The sequence below is a fragment of the Dromiciops gliroides genome, chromosome 5 (assembly GCF_019393635.1).
Source record: "Dromiciops gliroides isolate mDroGli1 chromosome 5, mDroGli1.pri, whole genome shotgun sequence".
NCBI lineage: Eukaryota > Metazoa > Chordata > Mammalia > Microbiotheria > Microbiotheriidae > Dromiciops > Dromiciops gliroides.
In genome coordinates this window covers 210,173,023-210,187,072 of record NC_057865.1, presented here as the reverse complement: position 1 = coordinate 210,187,072, position 14,050 = coordinate 210,173,023, and the positions used below count along the sequence as shown (strand labels likewise).

The 14,050-nt window shown below is 38.5% G+C and overlaps 1 protein-coding gene across 2 annotated transcripts in view; it reads right to left on the bottom strand.

Moving 5' to 3' along the window:
* Nucleotides 1-14,050, bottom strand: part of DENND5B (DENN domain containing 5B) — a 191,351-nt gene that overhangs the window by 130,397 nt on the left and 46,904 nt on the right. The window contains exon 2 of one of the 2 annotated variants that reach the window (XM_043965769.1): nucleotides 9,994-10,103. The exons of the other annotated variant lie outside the window; for it this stretch is intronic. Within the exon in view, the coding sequence (XP_043821704.1) occupies nucleotides 9,994-10,103 (110 nt within the window). The remainder of the gene's footprint in view (nucleotides 1-9,993; nucleotides 10,104-14,050) is intronic. 2 annotated transcript variants of the gene reach the window in all.

Here is a 14,050-nt window from a genome sequence, read left to right as displayed (position 1 = left end):
GATTCATTGAGGGGGTCACGCCCCCCAGAATCAGATGGGAGAATGTGAGAAATTATATTTAATAACTAATATCTCAAGGAGATTCAGGTTTCTCCCTTCTATGAAACTCCTGACTCCCCCTGGCCTCACCCTCCCCTCCGAATCGTTTTTTTTTTTCCTTTCTTAATGAGATTTAAGTAACTCTTTCCAATCTTGGTTAGCCCATCTCAACCTAAGGAATATAAAGTAGTGAAGCTCATTGTGTTCTACTCAAGCTTGGGTGGAGACAGATCTGTTTGTCTAGATAGGAAGGCTTCTCCCACCTATTGAAAAGAATTGTACATTCTTTGAATGGATAGCCCAAGGCTGGGGGTGGTCTGGTATAGCCCTTCATTTCATTTCATTTTTTAAACATTTTTATTTGTAAGTTTTCAGTTCCAATTTTTATCCCTCCTTCCCTCCCTCCCTTCCCCTTCCCTGAGGTGGTAAGCAATTAGATATTGGTTATACATGTAAAAAAATGCCATATTAATCATTTTGTATAAGAAAATATGAATAAAAGAAAAAATGAAAGTGAAAAATAGCATGCTTCAGTCTGTCTTCCATCAATATCAGTTCTTTCTTTGGAGGTGGATAGTATGCTTCATCAATAGTCCTATGGGATTGCCTTGGATCATTGTATTGCTGAGAATAGTTAAGTCATTCACAGTTCTTCATCAAAAAATATTTTTGTTGGGGCGGAGCCAAGATGGTGGAGGAGAGGCTGTGACTCCCACAAGCTCCAGATAAACCTGTCCACTCATGCCCAAATAATGCGGTAAAAAAATATTTTTGTCTCTGTGCACAATGTTCTTTTGGTTCTGCTCACTTCACTATACATCAGTTCATAGAAGTTTCTCCAAGGCCTTTCTGAAATCATCCTGCTTGTCATTTCTTAGAGCACAATAATATTCCATCACCATTATAAACAACTTGTTTAGTCATTCTCCAATTTGATTTCCAATTCTTAGCCACCACAAAAAGAGCTGCTAAAAATACTTTTGTACAAATAGGTCTTTTCCTCTTTTGGGGGGTGTCTCCGGGATATAAACCTAGTAGCGGTATTGCTGGAACAAAAAGTATGCATAGTTCTATAGCCCTTTGGGCATAGTTCCAAATTGCTCTCCAGAATGGTTGGATTTTTTACAACTCTACCAACAGTGGATTAGCATCCCAGCTTTCCTATATCCCCTCCAACATCCAATATTTTCCATTTTTTCCATATTTGCCACTCTCATTGGGATGACGTGATAACTCAGAGTTGTTTTAATTTTCATTTCTCTGATCAATATTGAACTAGAGTATTTTTTCATATTGTGAGAAAATAATAGGGTTTTGGGAATACCCAAAGAGTGTTGACTGGATTAAGATTGATTGGATTGGGGGCAGCTAGGTGGTGCAGTGGATAGAGCAACAGCCCTGGAGTCAGGAGGACCTGAGTTCAAATCCGGCCTCAGACACTTAATACTTACTAGCTGTGTGACCCTGGGCAAGTCACTTAACCCCAATTGCCTCACTAAAAAAAAAAAAAATTTTTTTTTAATTAAAAAAAAAAAAGATTGATTGGATTGACTGACTTCCTGATTAATTCACTTAAAGTTAATTCAATTAAACGCACACCTGCCTGGCCCTCAAGAGGGTGTGTTCTCAAGAGGGTGTGAACTCTGACCTCAACATGGGACCATCCTCAAGTCCAGTAAACCAATAGGTTTGCATGATGGTAGCCAATTAGCTTGAAGCAGTGTGTAAGGACCACCTCTCCTCTGGATCCAGAAAAGGCACATGAGTTTGACTCTATAGGTGGCTCTCTTGGTGACAGAGGACTTGGAGGAAGAAGCAGGCCAGGCTGAGCTCTATTTTTCTCCTAGCCTAGAATGCCAGGCTAAACTCTGTTTTTCCCCTAGCCTAGAATGCCAGGCTGAGCTCTATTCTCTCCTCTAGGCTAGATAGGCCTTTTCTTAATTTTCAGAGACATGTGTGCTCTCTTAATATTTAATATACTTTAATAAATGCTTAATGCCTCAAAACTGGTGCTAAAGCTTCTAATTTATAAGTAACAACTATATTAGGAACCCCAGCTAATTTTCCCCAAATTTGGGACAGAAATAAGGCAACCACATATATAATTTTACTTGTCACAATATGTTTATAGATAGCTTTGATTTCTTTGAAAATTGCTCATATCCTTTGACCATTTATCAATTGGGGAATGACTTGTCTTTTTATAAATTTGACTCAGTTCTCTTTGGTCCTAAATTCTTCCTCTGCCCATAAATCTGACAGATAAACAATTCGATGCTCTCTTAATTTGCTTATGTATCATCCTTTATGATGATGTGTCCATTTTGATCTTATTATTTGACCTAGTTTCTGCCATACTGTTTTCCAGTTTTTGCAGTAGTTTTTGTCAACTAATGAGTTTTTCTTCCAAAAGCTTGGATTTGGGGGTTTAGCATATGCAAGATTACTATAGTCATTTATTATAGTGTAATTTCTCCCTACTCTATTCCACTGATCCATCTCTCTATTTCTTAGCCAGTACCAGAATCTTTTGATAATTACTGCTTTATAATACAGTTTAAGATCTGGTACTGCTAGACCACCTCCTTTCATTTTTTTTTCATTGATTCCTATGATATCCTTAAGCTTTTGTTTTTCCAAATTAATTTTGTTATCTTTTCTAGACCTATAAATTTTTTTTGTTTTGTTTTTGTTTTTGTTTTTGGTAAGGCAATTGGGGTTAAGTGACTTGCCCAGGGTCACACAGCTAGTAAGTGTTAAGTGTCTGAGGCCGGACCTGAACTCAGGTACTCCTGACTCCAGGGCCGGTGCTTTATCCACTGCGCCACCTAGCTGCCCTATAAATTTTTTTTGATAGTTTGGTATGACACTAAATAAATAAACAGAAGTAGCATTGTCATTTTTATTATATTGGCTTGGCCTACCCATGAACAATTAATATTTTTCTAATTGTTTAGATCTGACTTTATTTGTGTGAAAATTGTTTTGAAGTTCTGAGTTTGTTTTGGTAGGTAGACTCCCAAGTATTTCATATTGTCCACAGTTATTTTAAATGGAATTTCTCTTTCTATCTATTGTTGCTGGACTTTGTTGGTAATATGTAGAAATGATGATGACATGTTTATTTTGTATCCTTAAACTTTGCTGGAGTTGTTAATAATTTCACATAGCTTTTTAGCTGATTCTCTAACATCATATCATCTGCAAAGAATGATAATTTTGTTTCTTCATTACCTATTCTAATTCCTTTAATTTCTTTTTCTTCTCTTATTGTTATAGCTAGTATTTCTAGTACAATATTAAATAACAGAAGTGATAATGTAGCCCTTCATTTTTTTTTTTTTAGTGAGGCAATTGGGGTTAAGTGACTTGCCCAGGGTCACACAGCTAGTGTTAAGTGTCTGAGGCCGGATTTGAACTCAGGTACTCCTGACTCCAAGGCCGGTGCTCTATCCACTGCGCCACCTAGCTGTCCCCCTTCATTTTAATATAGCCCCATCCTTCCCTCCAAATTCCTTACCGGTCTTTGTTTAAACTGTATATAAACCTCTGTAATCTGTTACCTAGAGTTCTAGTGGGCAATTGTCTTCACAGTACCCATGAACATGTTAAATTTTCTTCCCTTCTTAATAAAACCTTTAATTTTCACAGGCATTGTCTTCCTTTTTAGGAAGAATAGGATTTAAACCTCAAAAACTAGCCTTTGTGTCTCTGGTCTTCCACTTTGGGGAAAGAGAGATCTAAATTCCATTAAAAGAACATTTGCCTCAGTTTACAAGATTTAGCTAGCGCAATGCTCTATTGGCTACTTGCTGAAAGGTTCAACTTGATGTATGGGAAGAAAAATCAACTGAACCTTGAAATCCTTTCCTGAAAGGCTGTTCAGAACAAACTGTTCCCAATGTACACTGCTCTAAACCTTTGCTCCAACTCTTCATGCTTTGAATCATATGCCTGGTCTATTAATTTGATGGTACTAAAGGAGTTCCCAAATCTCCACTTCATTTGCTCTGTGATTTCCTTAAAAGCAAGTTTCCATCTTACAGTGAAGATAAATATTCATCTATGCCTTCTCAAATCCCCCTATCATTGAAGAAGAACAAAACCAAAAGTAAATATAACACCCACACCAGCCTAGGAAGGGCCTGTAAGGTACTAGGTAGGATTTAAGGGATTTTGTAAAGAAGTAACAAATTAGCTACAAATTAGGAGAAGAGAGGAAGGTAGGAAAAAAGGTTCAGGACTTATCAAGGGAGTAGAAAGTAGAAAGCTGCATTTCTGTTGATCAAAATAGCCCTTATATCAGAAATTCTGCAACATTAAGTATACTTATTAGCTTTACCAGCAGGGGTGTGCTGGAGCCATCTTGCACCAGCTCAGGAGCTGGTAATGAGATTGTTAAATTGTTAAATTTTCGCTGTAATTTGGCAAATGCTACAAATTGGGAATCATTTATTATTTTGTTGATTAAACAAGAAATTGTTTGAGAAAATAATTAAACTTATAAATGAGTCCTGCATTTTCAGAGAACGAGCTGTTTAAGTATTTCCCAGCTTACTCCTAGGTCTGATTTCTTTCATAATCCACTAAAATAATTTTCCTCAAGAAATCTTGACATATGCCTATGAAAAATATGATTTCAATAATTTCTGCATATTTTCCTATGTAACAGTTCCAATAACCTTCCATAGTTGCTATAGTTATCACTATTATAGTTTTAAAAAGCAAGATAGAATTATGGTTGTGTGACCAGCAAGATGGAGGATTAAACATTTTCACTGATCCTCTTGACCTATCAAACCTCTCCAAATTTGGAATTATGTGAAAAAGATACAGCAATTCCAGCTATCTCCACAGTCTAGGAAACCATTAACCCAAATGAGGTAATTCAATAAACAAAGGCAAGAAGGATAATTCCTTACCCTTAATGTGCTTATTACTACTAAGCACCCCTTCTCCTATTACCCACCATACACAAGGAGCAAGGCTGCACAAATCTACCTCCAATCTATGGATTCACAATAGGATTCAACTCTATACTGCCCCCTCACTCCCAGTGCCTTAGAAATCCAAAACTCATAATCTATCTTAGACTACAGAGAGCAGTGAGCAACACTTCGCTGCAACAAAGTTTAGCCAGAAAACTGAGGAACTGGGGCAGGACATGTGTCCCGAATAGAGTGTGTGTCATTTCACTAAGCCTGAGGGAAAGAACCCAGCATTCAGCTAGGGCCAGTTCTGTTGCCTTCCAGAAGTCCTTTAGAGCAGAAAACAAGGTTAGTTAACCATGAATTGTACAGTGTGGGAAGAGGCTGAGAAAGGGATGGTCTCAGAAAGTGAGAAATATAGTTACAAGAAAAGAAAAAGACTGAAATGACTAAATATCCCAGAAGGAAGAAAACTCAATTAAAGACCTTGCACATAAGGTGATAAATCAACAAGAAGATATTATTAACAGATCAGCTAAAGAATCCAGACAAAATAATGAATCAAGACTTTTTGAGGCAAAGGACATTGTAATTTTCCAAGAACATAGAATAGCAGAACGTTCCTGAAAGGTTTAAAAGAGAAATAAGAAGAAGACAAAAAAGAGGGAGAGAGAGAAATAAGAGTTGTGAAAGTAGAATTTATAGCCTGTACAGTAAAATTAATTGGCAATATAGAAAAACTTGAATCCATGGTGGGAAGTCTCACCAAAAACCCCCAAAATATCTGATTAGGAATGCAAATACACAGAAATGAAGTACAAGATAGAAGAAAAGCAAATAAACAAACAAAAAACAACTCAATAATATTAAAAGAAAGATAAAGGAGGGGAGCATGAGGAACCCTAGCTTGTGTACCAAATCTCCAATCAGATGTAAAAAATGCCTCAGATTGAATTCTTTTTTTTTTCTTTTCTTTTTTTTTGGCAGGGCAATGAGGGTTAACTGACTTGCCCAGGGTCACACAGCTAGTAAGTGTCAAGTGTATGAGGTCGGATTTGAACTCAGGTCCTCCTGAATCCAGGGCCGGTGCTCTATCCACTGTGCCACCTAGCTGCCCTGCTCAGATTGAATTCTATAGTGAAATCCCAGAAAAAAAAAGTCACAGTGAATCATTTTTCTAACCCAGAAATGCTAAGGAAAAGGGGGTCTGGCCAAGAACACAACCAGCCAGAGCACTCCAGAGCCTAGGACCACGGTAACAAATACTGGGGCAGAAAGAGATCCTTAAACTAGTAGAAAGTACAGAGAGGGGTGCCATTATCCAATGCGACCTGTGCACTCACTGTTGCATACTAATCATTGGACTCTTTCCTCTCTCTCCAGGATGTTTCCTGCAATCTTTGTTCCAAACCTTCTCTTCTCAAAGCACCTATAGCACACCCAACCTCCTGCTTGTCTGACCATTCTTGCTCTGCCTCTTTTAAAGGATATCATCCATGTCTTATCCCTATGCATGAATGTATCACGTGGTTCTGTTCTAAGCTCTCCTCTCTCTAAACTTTCTCACTGATCTCATCAGCTCAAGGTGTCCTGGTGGCTCTAATACCAGCATTCTCTAAGTTTAATTTTGGAATGAAATGAGGAACTCACAAGTAACTGAACAATTAACAAAAGGCTTACTTTGCCCTAACAAAGCAAGGACACAAGGACACAATGGCACTTAAGCTTCACTGTACGCTGCCCCCTTCATCTTCCTATGGAAATGTTTGGTCATCAGGGCAATATATGGGGAAGGACATAATGATTCTCATGGTCTCTAGTAATCCACTAAGTCTGAGGGGTCTAGAACTCCATGTAACTGGGACTTTTTATGTCCTAAGGGGGCCAGGAAACCTGCATCAGGGAGGCTGACACCAATTAGTCCCTTGGGACTACTTTGTTTCCTTTTGGAGAAAGCAGTCCCAGATACATGTGAGAATCAGAGCACCACCACCCTGCTGAGAAAGATATTGTGAGAACCAGGGCAGCTCCACCCTGAGGAGAAAGCATGTGACTAGCCTCTGGAAACTGCCTGGCTCTGGAAGTTACATCTATGAATAGACCGCCTGTAAGTCATGTCAATCAATGGACCAGCCAGTTAGCTTGGAGCTGTATGTGGGGACCGCCCTCTTCCAGTCCCGCAGAGAGCTTCTGCTCTAGGAGATTGAGGATCAACTTTTTCGTTCTGGAACCGGCTGTTGGCGGCAGGGGCAGAGTAGATAGATCTCTTTCTTTCTCCACATGTTTCTCTTTACTAACCCCTAATATACTTTATTTTATTTATTTATTTATTTTTAAAGATTTTGAATAGAATTTTTCTCCCTAATATACTTTAACAAATATTTAATGCCTAAAGACTGGTACTATGAGTTTCTTTTTCTTTTCTTTTTTTTTTTGCAGGCAATGGGGGTTAAGTGACTTGCCCAGGGTCACACAGCTAGTAAGTGTCAAGTGTCTGAGGCCGGATTTGAACTCAGGTACTCCTGAATTCAGGGACGGTGCTCTATCCACTGCGCCACCTAGGTGCCCCTATGAGTTTCTAATTTAAGGTGAACACATATTAGATTTTTAGACATCACAGTTAGATTTTTTAAACATCATGGCCTATGGCCATGTCATGGAGTGGGGAAAGGGGAAAAAAGAAAAACTGCCTCAGAAAAATATTAGTAAATATTAGTCCTATCACAAAAAGGTTCAATTATTACTTCTTGCACCACCTAGCTGCCCCAACTAGTATCATTCTTTCAAATCAACAAATTCAATCCTCATTTGTTTTCTAAGCTTTAGACCTCTCCAACTGGATATCCCATAAGTATCTCAAAGTCAACATGTCCAAAATGGAACTCATTATCTTTTCCAACCAACTCACCCCTCCTTTTACCTTCTACATTTTTTTCCCAAGGGTACCATCATTCCACTACCATTCTTATAGTTACCCAGGTTTCCAATTTAGGATTATTCACAATTTAACACTTTCATCCTCTCCTCCATTAACCAGTCTGTTGTCAAATATTGTCAAGTTATTTTCAAACAACTCTCATTACCATCTCTCACTCTCCCCAAATATACCACAGTCATGCTAATTCAAGTCTTTTGTTGCTACTTCCACAGATTATTAAAATGGCCTTCTAATTATTCTCCTTGCTCCCAACTCCCTCTTCTTGAATCCATAATCCAGATCACTACCAAATTCATATTCCTTAAGTATTAGCCTGACTACATCACTCCCCATTCCCCTACTGCTTCTAAGATAACATAAAAATTACTAGCCCTTCACAATCTAGCTCCAACCTATCTTTCTAGGCTGATAACATATTACTCCTCATCACACATGACATTCCATTATCTACTTCCATGACAGTATTAGCTATCTCCATGACTAAAATGTTCTTCCAATAATGAGATGCTTCATCATTTTTCTTTAGGGATCCTCTGGTTCAAAGTAGAGGGCAGATATCAGAGAGCTCTTCCCTGATTCTCCATTTAAGGAAGGGGCCAAGGGCAACCATCTTATCATTTCCAATCTTGCTTAAGGACTTCATCATCCCCCCCACTCCTGGTACCCTCCTTTCCTCCTATTTCCTTCACCACTTTTTAGCTTCTTTTTATAGTGTTTTCCCCTATTAGATTGTGAGCTTCTTGAGGGTAGAGATGGTCTTTTGCTTTTCTTTGTGTCTCCAGTGCTTAGCACAGGGCCTAGAAAAGTTTATTGATTAACGCTTCCTCTTTCAATTCTGATTCTTACCCTTCCTTTAGGACTCAACACAAGTGCCAACTACAAGAAGTCTCATTTCCCAAGTAGTCAGTGGCCCCTTCAAAATTAAGGTATACATACAAAATAAATGAAACATTTACTTATCTGTGTGCACAATGAATATTCCCAGGGGAGGGGTAAGCTCCTTAAAGTCAGGTACTGCTTTAGGTTTCACCTATCTTCAGTACCTAGCACAAAGCCTGGCACATAATGGGCACTTGCTAAACGCTTAATGAAACAAATTGCATGGTTCTAGTTGATGATAGCATCTATGTGTTAATTGCCATAAACTCAGAAAATAACATCTTGAATGCAACATGTCCAAAGCTGAACTCATTATCCTTTCCCCCTAAATCCTCCACACCTCTTCCACCTTCATCATTACTGTAGAGGACAACACCATCCTCCCAGTCCTTTGCTCACAACCTAGGCATCATCCTTGACTCTTCCCTACCTCTTATCACACTCTCCACCACCCACCATATCCAATTTGTTGCCAAGGTCTATTGATTTCACCTTCGCAACATCTCTCAAATATGCCCCCTTCTCTGACACTGCCACCACTTTGGTGCAGTCCCTCATCATCTCACACCTGGACTATAGCAAAAGCCTGCTATTTAGTCTGTCTGCCATGAATTTCTCCCCATTCCAGTCCATCCTCCATTCAGCTACCAAAGTGATTTTCCTAAGGCACAGATCCAACCATGTTACCTCCCTACTCAATAAACCCAGTAGTTCCTTATTGCCTCTAGGATCAATACAAAATCTTCTATTTGGTATTCAAAGCCCTTTATAACCTGGCCCCCTCCTACTTTTCCAGTCTTCTTACACATTACTTCCCTCCATATACTCATTGATTCAGCAATATTGGCTTCCTGGTTGTACTATGAATAAGACATCTCTTGGCTCTAGGCATTTTCTCTGTTTCCCATGCCTGGAGTACTCTTCTTTCTCATTTTTACCAACTGCCTTCCTAGGCTTCCTTTATGTTCCAACTAAAATCTCTTCTTCTTCAAGAAGTCTTTCCCAACCCCTCTTGATTGTTGTGCTTTCCTTCCATTAAACATTTCCTACTTACCCTGTAGATAGCTTGTTCATATTTATTTGTTGCTTCCCCTTTTACACTGTGAACTCCTTGAAGGGACTGTCTTTTGCTTCTTTTTCTATTCCTAGCACTTACACATCATAATCACTAAATAAATGTTTACTGACTGACAGAAGAAAAATACATACCATATTGACTGCATCTTGATCAAAGGGGTTCCATTCTACATTCTGAGGATAGTGGGCCAAAACTTTGGACTTGAAAGTTCTTCTCAAGGGACTTTGGTCAAAGTTTTCTCCTAGGAAGAAACAAACAAGCATTCACAAACAACTAGAAGCTTTAAAATTCTTTGGCATTAGTTCTATTATGAGAGAGTTATAATAGTTACATGGACATTAGAAATTTGTATTAAGTGAAAAAATTACAGCTTAAAAAAACTTGAGGGGCAGCTAGGTGGCACAGTGGATAGAGCACTGGCCCTGGATTCAGGAGGACCTGAGTTCAAATCCGGCCTCAGACACTTGACACTTACTAGCTGTGTGACCCTTGGCAAGTCACTTAACCCCAACTGCCCCACAAAAACAAAACAAAACAAAAAAACTTGAAAAATCCAAATATGCTAAAAATGTATTTTTTCAAGACTTTTAATAGACAAATCTGTATTGAATTTTATAAATAAAGAAATACTCTGAATTAATTACAAACTAGGCATATTTTCGCATCATTCTGAACCCGTATTAGATTTGGGGGGGGCGGGGCAATGGGGGTTAAGTGACTTGCCCAGGGTCACACAGCTAGTGTCAAGTGTCTGAGGCTGGATTTGAACTTAGGTCCTCCTGAATCCAGGGCCAGTGCTTTATCCACTGCACCACCTAGCTGCCCCAACTAGTATCATTCTTAACAAATACTGGTGCTAAAATCATAGAAAGGAGGCAATCTAAATATTAACAGAGGAGTCATACATGTACCCCATCAAGCCCCAAACTGAACAAAAATATATTCAGAAGTCTGTGAGCATCAGAAAAGTGGTCTGGCTATACAAACCAGCATAGGTATAGGTAAATAAGCTGAAATCCTGTCAGCATGAACCAGTAACATGTCAGAGGCACCTGAAGCCTTTAGCATACTTTACAAAGGGACAGGAAAACTGGAATGCTAAAGACAAGGGAATTTTAGGGTAATTTGAAGGACCACTAGCACACCAGAACTTGTGGCCATAGGGGTGCAGGGACCTGGGTCACCATTCTAGGGTAAAAAAGAGTATGTATGGTTACTCACAAACCAGAGCACAGGCCAGGAGAGCAGTGACCATACCTCTCTTTAGATCATACCAGCTTGGAATAAAAAACCAGCAACATAAGACTCCCAGGACTACTTCTGAAAACAACAAAACAAAAAAAGCTGAAGCTTTCAGACAGTGCCTCCTCTACCCTAGGAGCAGAACCCAACTCCAATATAAAATTAAGAGTCAAGAAACAGGCTACAAAAATGAGCAAACAACAACAACAACAAAAGAACTGGACCACAGAAAGCTATAACAGTGACAGGAAAGACTAAAACACAAATTCAGAAGAGGATAACCATGTCAAAATGGCTATATGCAAAATGTCCAAAAAAAAAATGTGAATTAGTCTCAGGCCCCAAAAGAACTCATAGAAGATCACAAAAATGATTTTAAAAATAAAATGAGATAAAGCAAAAATTTGGAAAATAAATGAGTGATACAAAATGGAAATAAAACCTTAAAAGTCAGAATAGGGCAAATAGTAGAAGAGGGAAAAAGGTCCACTGAAGAGAACTCTTTAAAAAACTGAATTAGTCAAATGTCAAAAAAGTTATACAAAAACTACAAAAATTCATGAAGAAAACAACTCTTAAAATTGGCCAAATGGAAAAGGAGGTACAAAAACTCACTGAAAAAAAAACAAAAAAACCCGCCCCCAACCCCCAATTAGAACTGGGCAAGTAGAAGCTAATGACTCCATGAGACATCAAGAAATAATGAAACAAAATGAAAAGAATGAAAAAAGAGAATAAAATTTGAAATATTTAATTGGAAAAACAAATTCAAAGTGAAATAATTTAAGAACTATTAGACTACCTGGAAGGCATGATGAAAAAAGGGACTAGACATGGAAAAGTACCCTGATATCCCAGAACTAAAGGATAAAATAGAAATCATTAGAATGCACTGATCATCTCCTGAAAGTATCCAAAGTTCCTAGGTCAAAAAGAAAATCTTGCAAGGGGAAAGGGACCCACATGTACAAAAATATTTATAGCTACTCTTTATGTGGTGGCAAGGAATTGGAAGTTGAGGGGATGCCCATAAATTGGGGAATGGCTGGACAAGTTGTGGTATATGAATACAATGGAATACTATTGTGCTGTAAGAAATGATGAGCAGGGGCAGCTAGGTAGCGCAGTGGATAAAGCACTGGCTCTGGATTCAGGAGGACCTGAGTTCAAATCCAGTCTCAGATACTTAACACTAGCTGTGTGACCCTGGGCAAGTCACATAACCCTCATTGCTCCGCCAAAAAAAAAAAAAAAAAAAAAAAAGAAATGATGAGCAGGAGGAGTTCAGAGAAACCTGGAGGGTCTTACGTGAGCTGATGATGAGTGAGATGAGCAGAACCAGAAGAACATTGTACACAGTATCATCAACATTGAGTATTTATCTACTGTGATGGACTAGATTCTTCTCACCAATGCAATGGTACAGAAGAGTTCCAGGGAACTCATGATAGAAGAGGATCTCTAAATCCAAAAAAAAAAAAAAGAACTGCAGAGTATGGATGCTGAATGAACCATACTATTTCTTTTGTTTTTGGTGCTGTTGTTTTTCTATTTTGAGGATTTTCATCATTGCTCTGATTCTTCTCTTATAATATGACTAATGCAGAAATAGGATTAATGTTATTATGTGTGTATATATATAAATAAAACCTATATCATATTACCTGCTGTCTAGGGGAGGGGGGGAGGGGAGGGAGGGAGAAAATCTGAAATTGGAAAGCCTGTATAAACAAAAGTTGAGAACTATCTTTACATGTAACGGGAAAAAAAATAAAATACTTTATTAATTAAAAAAAAAAGAAAATCTTGCAAGCAGTCAGGAAGAAACTATTCAAATATCATGGAGTCACATCAAGATATCAAAATATCTAGCAGCTTCTACATGAAAAGACTGTAGATCTTAGAATATGATATTCTAGAACGCCAAGAACTAGGATTACAAACAAGAATCACCTACCCAGCAAAACTGAGTATAATCCTTCAGGGGGGGAAATGGATACTCAATGAAATAGAGAATGAGCAAGCATTCCTGAAGTGAGAAAATAATTACTAATAATGGATTTCTTGGAGGGACCCAGAGATCAGTTTCTCAGTCCTTTGTCCCCCTCACTCCAGAAAGTACAGTTCTCCTTGATGTGGGACAAACCCAAGGGAACAAAAGAAATGGAAATAGATACTTTTGTTTAGCTCAGTGAAGGACTGATAGGATCAAACCATACCTAGATAATGGACTTTGCCTTAAGCAACTTGAGTAAGGGTCTTTTGAATATTTTCCCCTGACATCACCTGTAGAGTTCACTTTAATGTAGACCACCAATAGAATTGAGTGATGCTAGCCTATTAACTCTGATCAAAGCATAATGACCCGCATGTGTCAAAGGAGAATAAAAACCCTTGGAAGAGGTCACAAGACTTTCTTGCTTCTATGTCTTCTGGGTCTTTGAGTGCTTTTCTCCTGCTCACACTAACTGCCATGCTGAAACTCTCTCTCTGATTTCTCTACCAAGCAGCCTGGGACCATGAGAAGTTATGGAGACACATAGTCAACCCTTTACTGGTGTGTAATATTAATAAAAATAAGAATATGTTCACCACCAAAACTAGTCTATATAGCAATAGCAATTAATTTTTAAAAAACAAACTGATGAGGGGCAGCTAGGTGGCGCAGTGGATAGAGCACCGGCCCTGGAGTCAGGAGTACCTGGGTTCAAATCCGGCCTCAGACACTTAACACTTACTAGCTGTGTGACCCTAGGCAAGTCACTTAACTCCAATTGCCTCACTAAAACAAACAAACAAACAAAAACACACTGATGAAAAGACCAGAGCTGAATAGGAAATTTTGATTTTCAAATACTCAAGAGAATATACTTCAAGAAAATATACTTTCAAATACTTCAAGACTCAAGACAAGCATAAAAAGGTAAACAGGAAAGAGAAATCACA